Genomic DNA, 20,426 nt, shown 5'->3' on the forward strand with positions numbered 1-20,426 from the left:
GTGCCGCCACAGGGCGCCACCGCTTTCTCCAATTTGGACCTGCGGAACGCCTACCATCTGGTGCGGATACGGGAAGGGGACGAGTGGAAGACTGCCTTCAACACGGCCAGCGGCCACTACGAATACCTGGTCATGCCATTTGGACTTACCAACACTCCTGCTGTGTTCCAGGCCCTGGTTAACCTCTTGTTAATGAGGTTCTCCGCGACATGTTGAACCGGTTCGTTTTCACCCACTCAGCCGAAGAACACGTGCTCCACGTCCGACAGGTCCTCCAGCGCCTCCTGGAAAACCAGCTTTTTGTGAAAGCGGAGAAATGCAAATTCCATCGCTCCACCATCCCCTTCCTTGGTTACATCATCGCAGCAGGGAATGTATAGATGGATCCCAGGAAGGTGAGAGTGGTGGTGGATTGGCCCCAGCCTACATCCAGAGTGCAGCTGCAACATTTCCTGGGATTTGTCAATTTCTATCACTGCTTTTTACCGGGGTTACAGCACCCTGGCTTCCCCCCTGTCTGCACTCACCTCTCCCAAGGTTCCGTTCACATGGTCCCCAGCTGCTGACCGGGCACTCCGGGACCTCAAGCACCATTTCACCACTGCTCCCATATTGGTTCATCCTGACCCTTCCTGTCAGTTCGTGATGGAGGCCGATGCTTCTGATGTCAGAGTGAGGGCTGTCCTGTCCCAGTGTTCTGCCCTGGACCTCAAGTTACAGCCCTGCACCTTCTTCTCCCATCGCCTCAACGCCACAGAGAGAAACTACAATGTGGGGAATCGTTAGCTTCTCGCTGTGAAGATGGCATTGGAGGAGTGGAGACACTGGTTGGAGGGGGCGGAACATCCTTCATTGTGTGGATGGACCACAAGAACCTGGAATGGTCTTCTGGCTGGTCTTCTTCAACCACTGCCTGTCCCTCACCGTTTTTGGTCTCACATATCCCTGGACTTCCTCACAGGTCTTGCCCCATATGATGGCAACACCGCCATCCTGACAGTAGTGAACCGGTTTTCCAAAGCCGCCCACTTCATTCCTCTCCCCAAGCTACCCTCTGCCAAAGAGATGGCCCAGCTCATGGTGCATCACGCCGTTCTGCACGCTCATTGGGTTGTCGGCCAGCCTGTCCTCCGGGTTTCACCCGCAGTCCAACGGCCAGTCGGAGCAAGCCAATCAAGACCTGGAGACAACTCTTCGCTGCCTTGTCTCTGCCAACCCCACCACCTGGAGCCAGCAACTTGTGTGGGTTGAATACATCCGCCACACCCTCCCCTGCTCTGCCACTGGGCTCTCGCCTTTCGAGTGTTCCCTGGGGTATCAGCCCTCGCTCTTCCCAGAGCAAGAGGAAGAGGTCGGCCGCTATCGCTGTACCTGGAAAAGAGCCCGGTCGGCTCTTCTCAAGACCATCTCCAGGTATCGACAACAAGTGGACCACCACCAGACACCGGCTCCACGGTATTGTCTTGGGTAGCATATGCCTAATTACTGTACATTGATATCCTTTGGAATGTCTAGCCAGCGTATTATGAAAGCTAGCTAGCTAGCTAGATTTTGTTTTAGGTAAACAATTGTAGTTCACTAGCTAGCTAGTCAGCTACGTTACCTCCACTTGACTTATTTTCTGCTGCTCTGATGTTGATTGATTGGACAGCTCCCTCTTTGAAGTGAAGGGGAAAATCAATAGAATAGCATCAGTTTTCAATGTCCGACAACATAGCAACCCCAACAGTTAAGACTTCCGTTCCTTTTCGAAATCCTCTGGCTGAAAGTGCTGGCTACAAACACAGACATTTTGATATTTGTCACACCTCCACGGGGCGGCCATTAACGTCTTGAACAATCTACATGAATTCTGGATATTGTGGTTTGCTTACAACCAGGCAACGGTGAGATGCAGAAACTCTCGTATTTGCATGTAGTGAGGAAATTCAACATATATGTAAATAACATTAATGGACATACACAGTGAAAGATTAGAAATGTCCCTTTAATGACTAGATTACTAATCTACTCCCTTCCCTGAAAATCCCACCCCCAATAATGAATTGACAGGTCTGAAACCCTACCAGCCCTGTGATTTACAAACATCCCGCTCCCTTCCCTGAAAACCCCATCAATAGTGATTGATTGACAGGTTTGAAACCCAACCAACTCTGATGCTCTCACAAATATCCTACTCCTCCCCTGACAGTCCCACCCACAGTGATAGATTGACAGGTGAAATTGTTAAGAATGTGGTCAGGATAACGTATTGACAATGAGGAAATAAAATGGGAGGAATAATATTGTTTTACCCAATAGGAATTCAAATGTTGTTCTTGGTAGCTTAATTAAGAAAAATAATTGTTTCATTTTATTTTTGTCACAATGATATGATCACTATCATGTAGTACAATTTCAAATGAGAGTTTTGATTTATCTTTTTGTATTGAATACTCAGGGAGAGTAGATTCACACACAGAGCACGGGAGGTGTTTATTTCGCCTTCGCAGAAGGCAGGAATCGTGGTCACAGGAAGGCAATGGTCATACACAGGTAGGCAAACAGGCAGGTGAATCAAAACTAGGACTGAAGGCTATAACTGGTTCTCACAAACGAGCTAGGAAAAGGCTTGGTAGGGTCAAAACAAACAATACCTCACAAAGGCACAAACAGAATGAACTGAACTAAATAAGGAGCTGATGAGACCAGGTGAGTAACTAATACAGGTGAAATCAATGAACAAAAATGAAAGACAGGGCTACGTTCAAGAACACAAAGAAACGGGGCTACGTTCAAGAACACAACGAAACAGAACACAAGGTTGACTAAGCAAATAAACACAGAACCTTACACTTTTAACACTTTTAACAATTGTCTTTCTCAATATGGCAGTGTTATCTGATAGGGCATTGAACAAGAACTGTCAACTTGAAAATGCAAACTGGAGTTTTGCATTTAAGTTTGGTAATTGATTATGTTCACATAAAAACAATATTGCATACATATTATTAATTAATAATTAGCATTATTCAATGCGATTCTTTTTTGGCCGCTATATATATCCTGAAATTGCGCCTCTGCAATGAAAATAATCAAATGCATCTCCGTTAATATGTGTCAAATTTGAACGGTTTGGGCAAGACGAGCAGGGGTCTCCAACCTTTTCTTTCCTAAGAACATAGAACAGCACTGTCTGCATACATAATGTAATTGCGTTTTGGTTCTTACTGTAACCTAAATTGAGAATTTTTCCTTCTTAAGATGACAGAAAATAAATCGATTTTACGTTTGAACAAATCTGTAGCCTTCAATTACAGAACTAAGCTACTATAAATTATTTTCCAGTTATTTTTTAAATGGTCATTCTGTTTAATAGTGGCCTTTTAACCCTGTGTGGTGTTCGGGTTTGTGGGACCCATTTTCAATGTTTACTAAAAGAAAAATGATACCTGAGACTCATTGGCCTTCGCTCATTTTCTGTGAAGAACATGTAAAATAACACATTTTCATTGAGTGCACACTGTGCACCCCCCTACACATTTTTATTACATATGTGGTGTTCGGGTACACTGGAAAAGTGTGTGTGTAGGTGAAAACAAGTAAAAATGAGCTAAAATGTTTGCTGTGTTCCTTCACTCTGTCTTCCTCTTCCCTTGGCCTGCTGTTTCAACATAGCACCAATAACCTGTCTGTCGCCCTGCCTGTCTGCCTGTCTCCCGCTTTTCTCGCACTCTTTACCCTTTGTAGTGTGTGAAACTACACAATGTATTGCGGGAACTTGCACAATGTTATTACAATACATTATTTCGATACATTGTCAAAAAAAAATCTGTATTTTCCCACTCTACCACAGCCAGGTGCAAATTGTGGGTGGGGCACAACAAATAAATAGCTTTGCATGTGTGGCACCTTACCACAATCAATCAGTATGGCAAAAAGAATGTCTGCTTAGAGGGCCTTAGAAATAATTTTTGCAGAGTGAGAAGCTAGTGTGGAAGGAGCGTCTTCCACTTTGGAAGATGAAGAATTTTCAGAATATGAGGATCTTGTCTTTGGTAATTCGGAGTCTGACAGTGAGTTGGAAGAAGAGGATGAGATTGACCCTCAGCCAGCCCCAGGACCAGCCCGTCAGCAGCCAGCCCCAGGACTAGCCCGCCAGCAACCAGCTCATCAGCAGCCTGCAGGAGGTGAAATATGGATGTAAAAAAATGGTGGAATTGAATGGTCTTCTTGGCCAAGGAATGAGCCACCCCGCATGGCTGCCTATGTGATAAGGATGCAACCAGAGCCAACTTGGATGATGGTTATTCATATGCAGGACATAGTCAAATTTTGAACTGTTCATCCCAGACACCATCCACAAAATCATTCTGGACTGCACTAATTTGGAGGGAAGGTATGTTTTTGGAGGGAGATGGACTAAACTCATTTACATTCATACTTTGGGGTTGTTATCCTTGCTGGTGTTTTCACATTTTCAGATCCAATGGGGAATCCACAGAATCCCTGTGGGATGCAGAAACTGGCAGAGTTTCCACATTATTTCCAGGATTATCCGCTTCGATAATCGAGACACCAGACCAGCTTGGCGGCAGAGAGACAAGCTAGCTGCAATCAGGTCAGTGTGGGACAAGTGGGTGGACCGCATTCCCCTATGTTACAACCCTGGGCCCACCGTTACCGTTGATGAACAGCTTATGCCATTTAGGGGCTGCTGCCCCTTCAGGCAGTACATATCGTCTAAACCTCGCAAAATCTGGAATCAAAATCTGGGCTGCCTGTGATGCTGCTGCTTCATATGTGTGGAACTTGCAAGTGTATACGGGGAAGCCAGATGGAGGAGCCCCTGAGAAGAACCAAGGGATGCCGGGTTGTCCTGGACGTGACACAGGGACTCCGTGGCCACAACATCACGTGATAACTTATTTTACTTCGCACAAGCTGGGACAGGAGCTCCTCAAGAGGAAGCTGATGAGGTTAGGAACAGTACAAAAAAACAAGCCAGAACTCCCACCTCAGCTGTTGAGTACACGGAACAGGCCTATTCCTCTAAGTTTGTGTTCACGGCCAACTCGTCCCTAGTGGCCTACGTGCCAAAGAAAGGCAAAAATGTGGTTCTCATGAGTACGCTGCATAGGGATGGGAGAATCTGTGAACAGGAACATCAAAAAACAGAAATCATAGTGAATTACAATGCCACAAAAGGAGGGGTGAATAATTTAGACAAGCTGGTAACTGGCTACAGCTGCAAAAGAAGAACCCTAAGCTGGCCACTTGTGATATTCTTCAACATCTTGGACATCTCAGTGTACAACGCGTTTGTCGTCTGGATGGCGTTCAACCCAGACTGGAACAGAGGAGATGGCTCTTTCTCGAGGAGTTGGGCAAGGCATTGGTAAGACCTCAAATCCAGAGGAGGCAACATATCCCAAGGACCTCAGCTTCTGAAGCCATCGTGAGGAGGATGTTTATGCTGCAGTAGTTTGTGTCGGGGGGCTAGGGTCAGTCTGTTATATCTGGAGTATTTCTCCGGTCTTATCCGGTGTCCTGTGTGAATTTAAGTATGCTCTCTCTAATTCTCTCTTTCTTTCTTTCTCTCTCTCTCTTGGAGGACCTGAGCCCTGGACCATGCCTCAGGACTACCTGGCATGATGACTCCTTGTTGTCCCCAGTCCACCTGGCCGTCCTGCTGCTCCAGTTTCAACTGTTCTGCCTGCGGCTATGGAACCCTGACCTGTTCACTGTGATTACTATTATTTAACCATGCTGGTCATTTATGAACATTTGAACATCTTGGCTATGTTCTGTTATAATCTCCACCCGGCACAGCCAGAAGAGGACTGGCCACCCCTCATAGCCTGGTTCCTCTAGGTTTCTTCCTAGGTTTTGGCCTTTCTAGGGAGTTTTTCCTAGCCACCGTGCTTCTACACATGCATTGCTTGCTGTTTGGGGTTTTAGGCTGGGGTTCTGTACAGCACTTTGATATATCAGCTGATGTAAGAAGGGCTATATAAATACATTTCATTTGATTTGTTGGTGCCCCATCCGCCTGACCCACAGAACCAAGAACTCCAATACCGGAAGTAAGTATTAGTGATGTTGTTGCATGTGTGTGTGTCTGAATCTCCTACCTTGGTCTGCTGTAACTATATATGTGTGAGTGAGATGTTAGTAAAATTCCTGAACTAAGGGTTTTCATCATTCTAGCTGGTAACGTAGCGAAGAAGCGCTGCAATGTGTGTGGACCCAAGAAGGACAAGAAGACACAGTACACATGCATCAAGTGCAAGAAATACATTTGCAGCCCACACACAGTAAAAACTCTGTGGTGTGTAGACCGGCCTTCTTTTGTGTTCGGTGGGACTCATTTATCATTTCCATAAAATACTGTATGTAAAATTTGTCCTTCCAATTTGTTCAGTTCTAAGCAATAAACAACAATAGTGATGAAAACCTTGTTTCATTTATATAATTGATTTTTGTAAAAAAAAGTGTTTTTATTGATTAAATGTGATCTAGCATAGGTAAATGGCAAATATTAACCATGTATGCTGTCTATATTGCTTGTAATTGATATAAGTCAACATCTAATGGCTGTATCGTTTTAAAAACCCAATAATGTGGGTACATCAGACCCGCAAACATTTGGTGAATAACCAAAACATGAACACACAAGGGTTAAACAACACACCACATTGAATAGGCTACATATCTTAGGCTACATATTTGCCTATTCTAATACAGATTAGCTCAAAACATTACTAATCATTGAAAATTACAAATGACCCAATGGATCATGAGTCTGCGCCACTATTTTGAAAGTGGGGGTGCAGCTGTTCTGTTTGTTCCATTGCTCAGGTGCCTATGAATAGAGGTGTTACGTTTCTGTAAGCTAAGCACTCGGACAGTAGGGCAAGTTCAAGTGCGTCGTACATGAGCCCCATGTCCATAACTGTTTTGGTGACAGTCATTTTAACAACCACTCGTCGAGGTTTCTGTCTGTGGCTTGTTACATCAGATTTGTCCCACTCGAAGTAGTGCAGGCCAGCCCCCTAAGAAGATCCGCCCATAACGCCAGCTCTGTATTGGAGCATATTACATTCAAATGCCAATTTTGAAACATGTACAGTATGTTGCATTTCTTTCTATTGAATTAACTGGCTGTTAAAATAACTCAATTGATGTTCATTATGTTGTGTTTTGGTGATTAAATCAATGTTCTCCTGGTATTTTGGATGATCAATGGCAGTGAAAGATGTCTTCAAATAAAATGAATGCACAACAAAACGTTTTGAATATGACACTTGCTGCGTTACATGTGTTAACTGTTTGGAGTTTTGCACAAAGAGAATTGAAAATTCCACTAAAGTGATTTTAAAAATCTGTAATGTATATAGTTTAACAGCTGAACAATTTCTATATTTAAATGTATCAATTTGACATCAATTTATGTTAGAAGGTAAAACCAAATCCTATAAGGATGTGAATGTAAATACTACATCATCATTCCCATCAGCCAGTGTGCTTCAAAAGGACAAAGTGTAGTCACTGTACAGTATGTGCTACCATTTGGAATTATTATGTAGTGTACAATGCACTGCTGAAATACCTGGGTTGTATATAACAATAGTACATGTTTTACACTGTAAGCTGATGAATTTCAAGCAGAGATACAGGTGATACTGTATCAGTTGACAAGTTATGTAGAAAAGGTGATCTCATACAATGGTGCATGTGGCAGAAATGACATACAACTCGTGCTACATTTTTACAGCAGCCAACTGCTTTACAATTCCCCTATTTCTGATGATTTGTCCTACCTACCAGTCAAAAGTTTGGACACACACCTACATTCCAGGATTTTTCTTTATTTTTACTGTTTTCTACATTGTAGAATAATAGTGAAGACATCAAAACTATGAAATAACACATATGGAATCATGTAGTAACCCCCAATTTTTTTTGTATATATTTGAGATTCTTCGCAGTAGCCACTCTTTGCCTTGATGACAGCTTTGCACACGCTTGGCATTCTCTCAACCAGCTTCACCTGGAATGCTTTTCCAATGGTCTTGAAGGAGTTCCCACATAAGCTGAGCACTTGTTGGCTGCTTTTCCTTCACTCTGTGGTCCAACTCATCCCAAACCAACTCAAGTGGGTTGAGGTCGGGTGACTATGGAGGCCAGGTCATCTGATGCAGCACTCCATAACTCTCCTTCTAGGTCAAATAGCCCTTACACAGCCTGGAGGTGTGTTGGGTCATGGTCCTGCATGTACTGTATCATTATAATGAAACTGTAAGACTGACATATTTCTCAACATGCTCACAACCTGCCATTAGAAACAAATTATTTAAAAAATGGTACATGTCAAGTGTTATCAGTTTAGAGATTTGTAGTTAGAGTTGTGAAAATATACCACTTACATTGAAAAAAAAACTGTAAACACATACACACATTTACACCAACTCATGGGACATTGTTGGAGACAAATTGCATTTTTTTTGAAGTAGGGAGACCAAAGCACGTGGTCTGGAAGCATGTGACATGAGAAGTTCACAGAGGCCATTATTGTCTCCCTATCATGCAGTGATGCAGCAGTAATTAAATATTCCACTTATGCTTCACTGATTAATTTCCCTTCACAAATTGGTGGCTCAGCTGAATGCAGCTTTATGGGCAGAAGGGCTATATTGTATCCATTATTGCCTCATTACTGGTTGTAAGGTCTTGGTGTGGGGGAGGGGCAGAGTGAGGGTAAAGCACCCCATGAAGACATTATGGTTGTCTCTCCGAACATAACTCTACTCTCCATTGTCAGTTCTGTCTCCATTTTTCTAATGTGATGCGTTTTACTTTATTGAAGTAGGGAGCAGCTTGCTAATCTGCCAGAGAATCTAAACAACCAACAATTTAATGATGTAGTTTACAAAGAGTTTCTACGGTATTTTCTCGTTTATGCTTTTGTTGACTGTAAAGGTTAGACTTCTACAATGTCTTGCACGCAGTCACTGTAATTATAGCTCTCTCTGGACAGTGTCCTGCAGAAGAGCCACTTTGCTCTGCCCTCAGGCCTCAGCAGCTAGTGGATCACTCCACAGAGCAATGCCTCCCTTGTGTCACTGACATGGAGAGATGCAGGTTCACTTGCCCTGCGTAGGGGCTTATCTAGGGCTAAGCTAGGGGGACGGACAAATAGCAAAGCCAGCCTCAATCCAGCCAGCCGGTCTAAGGACACAGAGAGCCATCTGTCCCTTCTCTGTGCAATAACTGACAACAAAGGGGGTCAAACATTTAACGAGGACTGTAAAACTAGAGGACTATTCATTCTGGAGTGACAAAGAAGAGAGGAAGAGGAACAAATATTTATACTAAAACAGCAGGTTAGTGTTTTATACTTTATAATAGTTCTTTTTACATTACAGGCGCCTCAACCAATGTGGCTAATAGAGGATTAGGCTTTGCAGCTATTCATGTTTCCCTTGGTAATAATATTGCAAATAAGAAAACTACAGAAGTCGTATTCAACCTTAAACTTTAATCCCCTGTTCTTTTAACAACTTACAAATGAATTGCCCTCAATTGCCGGCTGCCCAGAGTTGACACAGACTTAGCTACCCATGTCATTGAATTTCTATACCCTTATTGTTAGATGCAATGCAATTCCATTTAATCTACAGTACTGAATTTAATTGATGGAACTAAAGCAAGGCTTTTGGTCAAATATTGTGGGTTTGAGTATACATATATTTGCCCAAAGTTCTATGCCCTTGTATACGAGGAGGAACTTTTATCCACACATTAAGATTGGCCTAATCTCATTTCATGATGTGAGAGGAATGTTTTAAAATGATCCGATGTAATACAATGCTATGTAGGCCCTATAACACACAATTAAGGGGTGGAGAGTGTTAAAGCGCACAACATAGCCTCTGAGCAAAGTCACTTGTCTCATGATAAGCTTTCAATTTCAATATTAATATCGTTCCATTTCTTCAACAAGATCAAATTCAAAATCCTCATATTGTCCTACAAATCAGTTAGTCAAGTGTACATGTGTTCCCTGTAGTTTAATTCCAGTGTAATTCCAGTTTGCTGATAAAGATGAGATTTTTATCAACACCTTTTGTCACTGAACATTTTCAGTTGTTAAATCATGCTCATGGCTGCTCCTGTGTAGCGTTTTTGTTCTGTAGTCTTGAGTGGGTGCTGACATGCTAGAGGTGACGGAAATGGGTCAAAAGGGTCTTAAGCATTAACCAAACAAATCCGGGCCTATAGGATTAGGCTGGGATGTTGCTGTTTGTTGGATGCATTTAGTGTAATTATAATGACACAGAGAAGGGAATCACTCTTGTTAGGCTATATATACCCTGCTGCTCAACAACTCTTTGAATTCCTAATATTATTGTCTGCAGCAATATTATATTATTTTCTATATGGCGTGAAGATGTGTGAAGATGTTGGCATTGCTTGCTGGGAATTGACCCAGGCTTGACTAAGCAATGAATGTTGAAGTAATTATAATTAAAGAATCATGTACTGTTTGAATGTAATGACATGTTATTGTCAAACTCAAACATTATGTTACCCATCACCATTGTGTGTAATCCTTGTTGCTTCCATGTCTTTCTTAGGTGTGGCATGCCGGCAAAGCGTTGTCTTCATCTATTGGTGTAGGTAAGTATCTGAGTTGGGGCAAAGGGTGGGGCGGAATTGGACCAGAAATCGGCCCTGGCATTTCTAACAAACCAGACCATTTATTTTCCTCGAGACCCCCACACCGGCCCATTTCTTTCCTTGAGGCCCACATTATTAGCCAGATAATGATCATTTTGTGCGAAAAACCCAAGTTAGACAGGTCCACTGGGCTTAAAATTGACCCGCCCATCTGGCATTTGCCCGAAATGCCAGATGGCCAGTCCGCTCCTGGTCAAAGGTCATGCATGACACACTTGGTAAGATACAAAAAGGACAAATACAGTTATGTTTAAAGCATTGGTGTACAGATGTAGGATCTTAATTTGAGCCAGTTTGTTATGTGGATTGTAATTAATAAGGGGAAAATGTAGGGGTTGATACATTTTTCATTAGGGTAAATCAAATCTGACGTTTTAAAATGGAAAGCCTTTTTAAACCTCAAAGCAGCAAAATAGTGATAAAAAAAATGATCCTACATCTGTAGATTTGGGCAAGTTTTGATAGAATTTTGGATTGTGGAAAGAAGGATTCTGTCAATTCTCACTCACCGACAGAGTAAAGTAGTATGTTCATAGTTGCGTGTACCACTCCTGTCTGTCTTATATTCAGAGACATTCCTCTGTGGTTCTGGGTATAGGATGAAGGGTACATGGGAACAGTGGGACATTGTGTTCCCACAGAGTGATATTACTTGGGTATTATTAGAGACGGTCACACAGACATCACTTGATCGCCAGCCCTGTAGGACACAAACAGCTTCTTTTGTATTTCTATCTAATCAAAGAACAGTCTCACAAGTTCTGTTTAGCTGGAACTAATGAGGGAGTCCCATGTGAGCATCACACCAGCAGCAAAGCGAATTTTACCCAGTCACAGACATCAACCACTAAAACAGGATCATAATGATAAGCCTTGCATCATAGGGCAAATGATAAAGCAATATGTAACCATGCATGCTTACAGGTACGTGGACACAATTAACTCTGGAGGCTTGGATTTCACTTTTAAGTGATGTGGCAAAAAACCTGAGGTCAAAATCAAAGAAAACTGCATTCACTCTAGGGACAACTCTCTAATCGTAAAATGACAAATTCATTGTGTCATTCATTCTGGGAAAGCCTCCACATATAGTTGTATTGATTGCATGTTACATTGGATACACTTCAAGGGTCGTGAAGGGCTTTCTAATTTCATTTTATGACTGACTGAACAAAAAGCAACTGACTATGCCAGTTTCATGTGAATTGGGTCCCTGTTTGTGTCTACAGAGTGTTGTATGAAGCTGAGTGTCTAGACCATTGATAAGTGTGAATATGTCTGACAAGGAAGGTGGGGCCTCAGAGGGGGGGCTGAATGTTACCCTCACTTTACGGCTTCTGATGCATGGGAAGGTAAACACGTCTCATCATTGCAACATATCCCGATTCTTTCACATTATTCCGATTGTCAGATCACGTTAAAAATGTTTGAATGTCATCATTTTATTGATTTATATATTTGTTTGGTGTCTCATTGTTAACAGGAGGTAGGCAGCATAATTGGAAAGAAAGGGGAAACCGTCAAAAAGATGAGAGAGGAGGTAAGTCGTGTCCTTACAACTGTATATAAAAAAATATATATTTTCTGACAAAACAAATGCAATAAAATGCTAATTTCAATAGAATTGGAATATGTTTTTGAGGAAAAAGGGTATTTTTACATGATTCACCTAAAATGACAACTGTGTTTCTAGAGTGGAGCTCGCATCAACATTTCGGAGGGATCTTCTCCAGAGAGGATTGTTACCATCACCGGACCAACAGAGGGCATCTTCAAAGCTTTCTCTATGATCGCTGAGAAGTTTGAGGAGGTAACAAAAGACTCTGGTACCATGTAATCTGTTGTGTCCTTATGTTAATATCTTACAAGTAAAAATGTACTTAATTTCCTCACTTTGGGCAACGCTTCACACAAAACTTCCTTTGACTTCAATGAACGATACAGTACAGAAGATTTCGTCAGGACCATGTTAGAATTTCTAAGATTTTACCCCCTAGATTTTGATAACCTGAACACTGTTGTCTTAACCTCTATTTCAGGACATCACAGCTGCAATGACAAACAGCACGGTAACAAGCCATCCTCCAGTGACACTCCGCCTTGTGTTCCCAGGGAGTCAGTGTGGCTCCTTGATAGGCAAAGGAGGCTCCAAGATCAAGGAGATCAGAGAGGTAGAAGAAGCTAGGCCCGAAGCATCTCTCAATTACTTTCTTTCTTTTGACAACAATTTTGTCCTAGCGGGAGCTCATTTGACTTAGCCTGGTCCCAGATCTGTTTGTGCTGTATAGCCAACTAATGACTGTAGGAGTTGTTTATACAGCATATATCTGGGATCAGGCTGCATTTGATGATCCCATCCTAACCTTTCAATCACCCAATGAAACAGCCTCAGGTAAATGAATTACAATGAAGCACCAGCACAACACAACACTATTCAGGGAGACTGATAAGCCTGGAGTACCAAACAATGTGGTCACGCAAACATTCTTATTCATCAATGGAATTGGGTGCTAAATCCTCATAGTAAACATAGTAAATTAACTATGAAGGAGCATTGCACTCTCCAAATAATTGGGTGTCAAATATTTATGTTGACATAATCTCGGAACACAGAAACCAAATCGTGTGTGCACTGGCTAGCAGTGTCAGAAGAGACTAGTTTGTACAACATATACATTGGGCATGTCAATTTTTTTTTATTTTTTAAATCAGACGTTGTACAATTACATATGAATAATACATGATCAAAAGGAATCTTTTGACAAATAATGGCCTCTCTTTGTAATTGACTCCCATTGTATGTGATGTTCAGACCACAGGTGCCCAGGTGCAGGTTGCAGGGGACATGCTGCCAGAATCCACTGAGAGAGCTGTCACTATCTCAGGCACTCCTCAGGCCATCACGCAGTGTGTCAGACACATCTGCTCTGTCATCCTGGAAGTAAGCAAGCCAATACAATTAACATACAGTATTATTATAGCATCCAATTATCAGTTGGTTCAAATTGATATCCAGACCTGAAACGACTCAAGGCTTGATAATTATGGTATCTAACTACACCATAATAATGGAGGCTACAGCCATATCAGGGCCAAGTAATCTAAGAAACAATGGAATCTAACTAGCTGCAGTTGATAGTGATGTGCTCGTCTGATCAGCCATTGCTGTTTGTTGTTTGGTTGTGTCTTCAGTCACCGCCCAAAGGAGCAACTATCCCATATCGCCCCAAGACCATGCCAGGAGCCGGACATCTAGTATTTCAACAACAACAACAACAACAACAACATGCTTCACAAGTGAGTTTTTTTGTTGTTGTCTGTACAAAAGTTACACTTGAATACAATACAGTAAGATAGAAAAATAGCCCTTTGGCGCTGATGATTGGCAAGTGATGGCAGGTCATCAAATAGCCTTCTAAGGGTGATGATATTATGTTCAGGACATTTACGATAACCTTGTTCAAAAAGCCTGCATGTCCGTTAGAATTGTTTACGTGTCTGTATATTCCAATTCATTCCTTGAAAAAAAGGCCCTGTTATATGACGACGGAAGGCCGGAAGGACAGCTACTAGCCACATAATGTTGTTGTTGTGTATTCATTACCATACCTGCTTGTAATTAAAGATGTAATTACAATGAGCTCTGGGAAACATGCAAACTAGGCACTCATTCTGCTCATTCTAGGAATTTCATGGAAATTAATTTCCTGTTATTCCAATTAAACTGTAGATTCTGCATCTTCCTGGCCTTTTTTGATTCAGGGTAATCAAGTTAAGAAATGTAATTGGAGTTTAGGCTACAAAAACATTCGGAAATGGCACGCAATGCTCATTTAGCCCAAAAAACATCCAGTGCATCTTTTCACCACTAGAGGGAAGCATCCGCATATATTGACGTCTCTCTACCATTTGAAATATGTGAGTGGCCAGGTGAGAAATTGCTGCTACAGCCAGTTGACTTAAACATCTATAGTCTCTGGTCAGAGCTGTCATATAATTACACAGCAGTTAGTAAGCACATCGCCACTTTACAAATTACGGCAGTGTACCGATGGGCATCAACGCTAGACAAAATACGACACTTAAACCTCTCGCTTTGCCATGTGGCATTATCCGTTAATGGCTCCCATTTTACATATAGAAAAATCCATTATGACCTTTCACAAACGTGTGTATCCGATTGGACATCCTAGGCAAAGCGAAACCAAAAAATGAAATGGATAACCTTTCGATTAAATTAGGTGGATTGAGACATAGACGTAGTAGCGGCTACAGATTTTGGGAACGTGACCAAAGCGGCATGGGACCTACATCAAATCCTCATGTGTTGCAACCATTTAGAAAAGAATCAAAAAGGAACAAGAGGAGAAATGGTCAAACAGTTATAATACCCCACTCGTGTATCCCATTTTTGCAGGCCTTCACAATTCAAGGACAGTATGCGTTTCCACATCAAGATGTAAGTGCATTTGTCTGATCCAATAACACCCACCCCAATGACCCACTCCTGCCTACAACCACCACCACCTTCCAAGCCACCACTATGCCCTCAGTGCACTCACTAGCAAGGAGGAAACACTAACACTATCCTGCACTGTGGTGTTTATTAACACTAACATAGCAGCTTGCTTTGTTTCAGAAGAGTGTGAGAAAAGAAAGGGACCATAACAAAAAAGCTAACGGTAACTTGGCACCTCTTGCTCATAGAAATACCACATCTAATATTGAAGAATCTCATCACTTCCATGACAAGCCAGCATAATTCTGATTCTGATGTCAAACGTCGAATTCTTCACCAACCTAACACACATTTTGAACTCTGTGTTTGAATTTAAGATTGGCTCTGTATTGTAGCTATAGCTGTCAGCTCCGCTGAAATAATCCAGTTTGATTGGTTAGTTCTAACTTCCTTCCTACCCTGCAGTTGACCAAGCTTCACCAGTTGGCTATGCAGCATATCCCCCTCCCTTCCCTTGGGCAAAGCAACCCTACCTTCCCTGGTACGTACCCAAGGCTCCCTGGGAAAGTCCATCTATCCCTCTCTCTCTGTGCTCCTCTTTCTTCTTCTGTGCTCATCACACCAATCAAAAATCCTCTTCTGCTTCTGGAAGGACCACGTCTTCTTTTACATGTTTATGTTTTACTGTGTGTCTGTAAAGATAGAGCAATTTTTACGAGGTGGTAGCCTACATCTTACAGAACCCTCATCTCACAGACCCCTCTCCTTAACCTTGGCAACGGTTCTCCTCTGTCTCTAACATCCTCCCTACCATCCCTGACCCATACCACCCCATGTATTCTATCCCGCAACAAAGAAGCAGCCAACTGAAATAACACAATATTCAAACAGTGAGAATTATTGAATTATTCCAATTGTTTGATAAAAAAAAAGACAGGGTATTGCTGAAAATGTATGTATTTCAAAGGATAGATTCACAGATTGAAATGCTAAGGTATATTATTAATTTATCATTATGTATAATTGTATGCATTTTACATCAAAGCTGTTAAGTCACTTTGTGCTTTCATGTTAGATGTACATGCAATGTGATTTGAATTCTTTAATTAAGGTGACCAAATAATGGATGAATGTAATGTCTCAGGGATCATACATACAGTGACATGCAATGCCATGACTTTCAGTGCATATGGAAACAGTACTATGTCCTACTCTGCAGGAATGGATGCCTCTGTCCCCACAAGTTCTCAGGAGCTGGCAATACCCAATGATGTAAGTCTTGCTCAGTCCTATCAGCATCATACAATGTACAGTCTATAGATCACAGTCATTTAGGCACCGGTTTCGCTGCTCTCAAATGAGAATGACAGCTGAAATGGATGGTTTTTTTTGTGATATGTAAGCCAACTGAATGCTGTCTCTTTACATAATGTTCTATTCTTATCTTTAGGACAGATTTCCAATTGTCACGTGTCCAAACTGGCGAGAATATTTTTCTAGATGTCCAAATTGTGGAGATAACATTTTCAGATGTTCCAACTGGGGAGATAACATTATGGAGGATACAGATGTTTTAATTGGACTGATAATCCATGAGAAACACGTGACACATCTTTTGACTTTCATTTTTCACTTTCCTATCTTTTCCTCCTCAGTTTATTGGCAGCATAATTGGCAGACAAGGCAGCAAGATCAATGAGATTCGCCAGGTGTCAGGAGCTCACATCAAGATAGCCAGTGCCACGGACGGATCGCCCATGCGCCAAGTCACAATCATAGGCTCTCCTACCAGCATCAGTGTGGCACACTACCTCATCAATGTCAGGTAAGACTGTCTCACTACCACTAGTAGGTCAGTTGTGACTTGTGACCCATGAGGCACTACAGTACATGACAGGCAACTGACAAGACACAACTGAAAATAGAGAACGAAACAGGCAAGATAGTCAAACAACGTAAAACAGTCTAACAACAGACGCGACAGTCAAACAACAGACAATATAGTCAATTTAACAGTGTTGACAGGAAGGATGGATGGAATTGTTTTGTTTTAGGGAAAAGCATTACATATTATCTAAGTGCCTTGGGGTCTCAATACAATCCAGTGATCCAAACTCACAAAAGCATGAACACCTTTTTTGTCTTACTGCTTTTTAACACATAACATTCCTCATTTGATTCTTTTTTTTCCCTTTCTCTCACTCTCCTCCCATGCTTTACCCATTCTCTTCCCGCCTTTCTTTGGATATGCCTCCCCTTAACTCCTTTGCTGAACCCTACCTTCCCATCTTCTCCCAACCCCCTCCTTTCCAAAAATGGCTACCTTCCCTGTATCTGTTTACAGCTTAGAGATGGCTAAATACACCATGCAGGCTGCTTCCTCTGCGTCATCTGTTGACCTCAACAATATGAGCTTCTCTCAGTCTGCTCCCACTGTCTCCACACCCACCTCTATGGCTGTCATGGCCGCCACCACCCAAGTCCCTGGCACCATTAACATGCATTCCCCCTCCACCTTACAGTCCATCCCCACCCAGCACTATGCTGTCCCCGTTTCCAGTCTGCTTGGCATGAAAACGCTCCCTATGCTGGCTATGCACCCAGCAGCTGCCTCAGGGCTCCCGCAAGGTCTATCCCCTTACACCACTAAGATTCCTACTGCTGGCATGAAAAAATCTGAGCGGCAGAAGTTTGCCCCATATTGACAAATGGGATAAGAATTGAATTCCCCTTCCAAAAACAAGTTTGGGGTCAGTACTGCATAACACTTGTTCCCTGTTGAAAAGCTTGATTAAGATATGTTGACTGTATGCAGAGGCCTCATGCCCGTAGGGGGGACAGGGGCGTGTTCCCCCTCAGATTTGTCTTGTTGAAAAATATTTTTGTTGTTGTTTCTCTGTGATACTACTAGCCACCTAGCAATTTTATGAAGTTGGCTTCAGGTAGCACAGATAGGTTCCCAATCTTCCACCCTCATTACTAGCTACCAAGAAGCCATTTCAGGATATAAATAAAGTTAGAGTAGCTAGTTGGCAAGGTTGCCTGCTCACATTAATTTCAATATTTTATCAAGACTTTAGCAGAGCTGCAGGAAAGCATATAAGAGGTATGCTGAGATATGCAGAAAAATAAACATATTTTTGGCATATAATTAAGCATAATGATTATTCTCTAGATTTCTGGAAAAAGCTTTCAGCTGTTTGACAAACACACACACACACACACACACACACACACACACACACACACACACACACACACACACACACACACACACACACACACACACACATTGTAGTGTAACAGTATTGTTTGCAACTGTAAGTAAAGCTAAATACCTACTTGTGTATCTGAACATACATAACAATACACAGGCATTTCTCAAGCTTACAGTATGTGATGCACAGAAACAGCTGATCCTTCCAGCAGAACAGTTTTTTCAGATATTATGTACTGTCTTTTGTTTTGAATTGCTGTAAATAGTTGGCCAATGATGTTGTTAGGAAAAGGCCAGTTCCAAACAGGAATTGACACTGTACCAGCTACTGACCATTGGTAGGGTAACTGTTTGGTAACACTTTACTTTACACCCAGTGTCATAACATGTTATCATACGGCCATAACCATGTCATAATATGTCATAACAGCTGACATAATGTGTCATAACCTGTTATAATATGGTCATAACACTGTCATGACCCATATATTTACACCTGTTGTGACATATATTGCGTTATTTTATGGCTGGTTATGACACCTACAAGAGTGTCAAAACCCACATTTATTCAAATGGGTTTTTTCACTGCCAAGAAGTTCCTTTTGTTTGAATGTTCCTTTCTTAAATCCTTTGTTGTTGTTGTAATATATTTTTTACAGTCATGTTTCTTTTTTATCATCATTTTTCAAAAAGGATCTTGTAGAAAATAAAGTTTATTGCACTGCCGTGAAGCATTATGACCGTCCTGTGCCACTTTACTTGGACTAACAAAATACAATTTAGGAAACTGTCAAGAGGCATTATGACCATCATAATCATACAAGCCAGATCGGCCTATCACGTACATGCCCTTATATCAGTCATCAATCAAAAATAGGGTGTCTTGTCCTGCTCCTGCATTTATCCCAGTCATCAGCAACAGAGCATTGGGGTAGGTGCATGTCTGACATCAATGTGTGCGCAATTAAAATGATCATTTAACATGGTCCATTTATTTATTTTTTATATAACATACATAAACATACTGTTGACACGTAGGCTAGGATGTAATGGAATGTTTTGCATTGTGTGGTAGGTTTTGAGGGTTTTGACACTCTTATGTAAGTGTCATAACCAGCCGTAAAATAACGCAATATATGTCACAACAGGTCGAAATCTATGTGTCATGACAGTGTTTTGACCATATTATAACTGGTTATGACAAGTTATGTCAGCTGTTATGACATATTATGACATGTTTATGACCGTGTCGTAACATTTATGACGCTGGGTGTCAAGTAAAGTTATTACAGTGAAGTTTACTGTAACAATGGTTTTTCCGCTCGGTCATATTTCCTCCTCTCCTCCAATAGGCTCTTGTCAGTGGTTACAGACTTGGGTGCTCTGTAGTATTGTTGCACATGCAGTGCTGATGGGATTACCCTAAAGCCACATTGGATTCTTGTGGCTTTGAATCTACACAATAATCCTGTAGAGTGGGACTGGCCTAACTAATTCCTATAGTTCTGTTTTTGCCACTTGGTTTTCTCAGAACTGAAGTCAAAATGAACAAAACTCTACAGTCCAATTCATATTCCACTCTGCTCTCAATATCTGTGGTTGATGCAGCACGATATTGTAACAACGTTATATTTATGTTTGTGTTTTTAATTAGGTTCTACTCTTAGTTTTGTTGATGAGCTCTTATGATTTGTTATATTTGTCACAGACATGAAATTACTTTGAAATAAATCAAGCTTTTTATGAATACAAATGAGAAATTTCTCCTTTTTTATTGCACAGCGAAATCAAACAATTTACACACTTGAGATTAGACTACCCCTCACTATTAGTAATTATTGTTTTCATATACAGTATCTTTCTCCTTCACGTGAAGAGTGAGCCACAATTCAGATATGGCAGGGCTGTGCACAGACCTTTCAGGGGACAAGTGCTCAAAATGAAAAAGCCCAGGTGTTAATCAACTGTTCTGCTGCTGTGACAGTACTGTCGATATTTAAACTAGGTAGCTAGCTACACACACACTCG

General features: G+C 41.6%; 1 protein-coding gene across 3 annotated transcripts; it reads left to right on the forward strand.

Moving 5' to 3' along the window:
- Positions 1–8,807: 8,807 nt before the first annotated feature.
- On the forward strand, positions 8,808–20,151 carry LOC106576809 (poly(rC)-binding protein 3). 3 transcript variants are annotated; one of them, XM_014154244.2, is made up of 13 exons: positions 8,812–9,365; positions 10,620–10,662; positions 11,952–12,074; positions 12,206–12,262; positions 12,416–12,532; positions 12,762–12,893; positions 13,535–13,663; positions 13,915–14,019; positions 15,140–15,181; positions 15,647–15,722; positions 16,401–16,453; positions 16,837–17,006; positions 19,751–20,151. In XM_014154244.2, exons 3-13 carry the CDS (start codon positions 11,997–11,999, stop codon positions 19,785–19,787), a joined length of 996 nt encoding a protein of 331 aa, XP_014009719.2. In that variant the 5' UTR covers positions 8,812–9,365; positions 10,620–10,662; positions 11,952–11,996; the 3' UTR covers positions 19,788–20,151. The 3 variants fall into 3 exon arrangements, with proteins under 3 accessions (XP_045556673.1, XP_014009719.2, XP_014009717.2); XM_014154242.2 differs by having other exon boundaries at positions 8,814–9,365; positions 17,526–20,151; XM_045700717.1 differs by lacking the exon at positions 13,535–13,663 and having other exon boundaries at positions 8,808–9,365; positions 17,526–20,151.
- The last annotated feature ends 275 nt before the right edge of the window (positions 20,152–20,426 follow it).

The sequence above is a fragment of the Salmo salar genome, chromosome ssa18 (genome assembly GCF_905237065.1).
Source record: "Salmo salar chromosome ssa18, Ssal_v3.1, whole genome shotgun sequence".
NCBI classification, from domain to species: domain Eukaryota; kingdom Metazoa; phylum Chordata; class Actinopteri; order Salmoniformes; family Salmonidae; genus Salmo; species Salmo salar.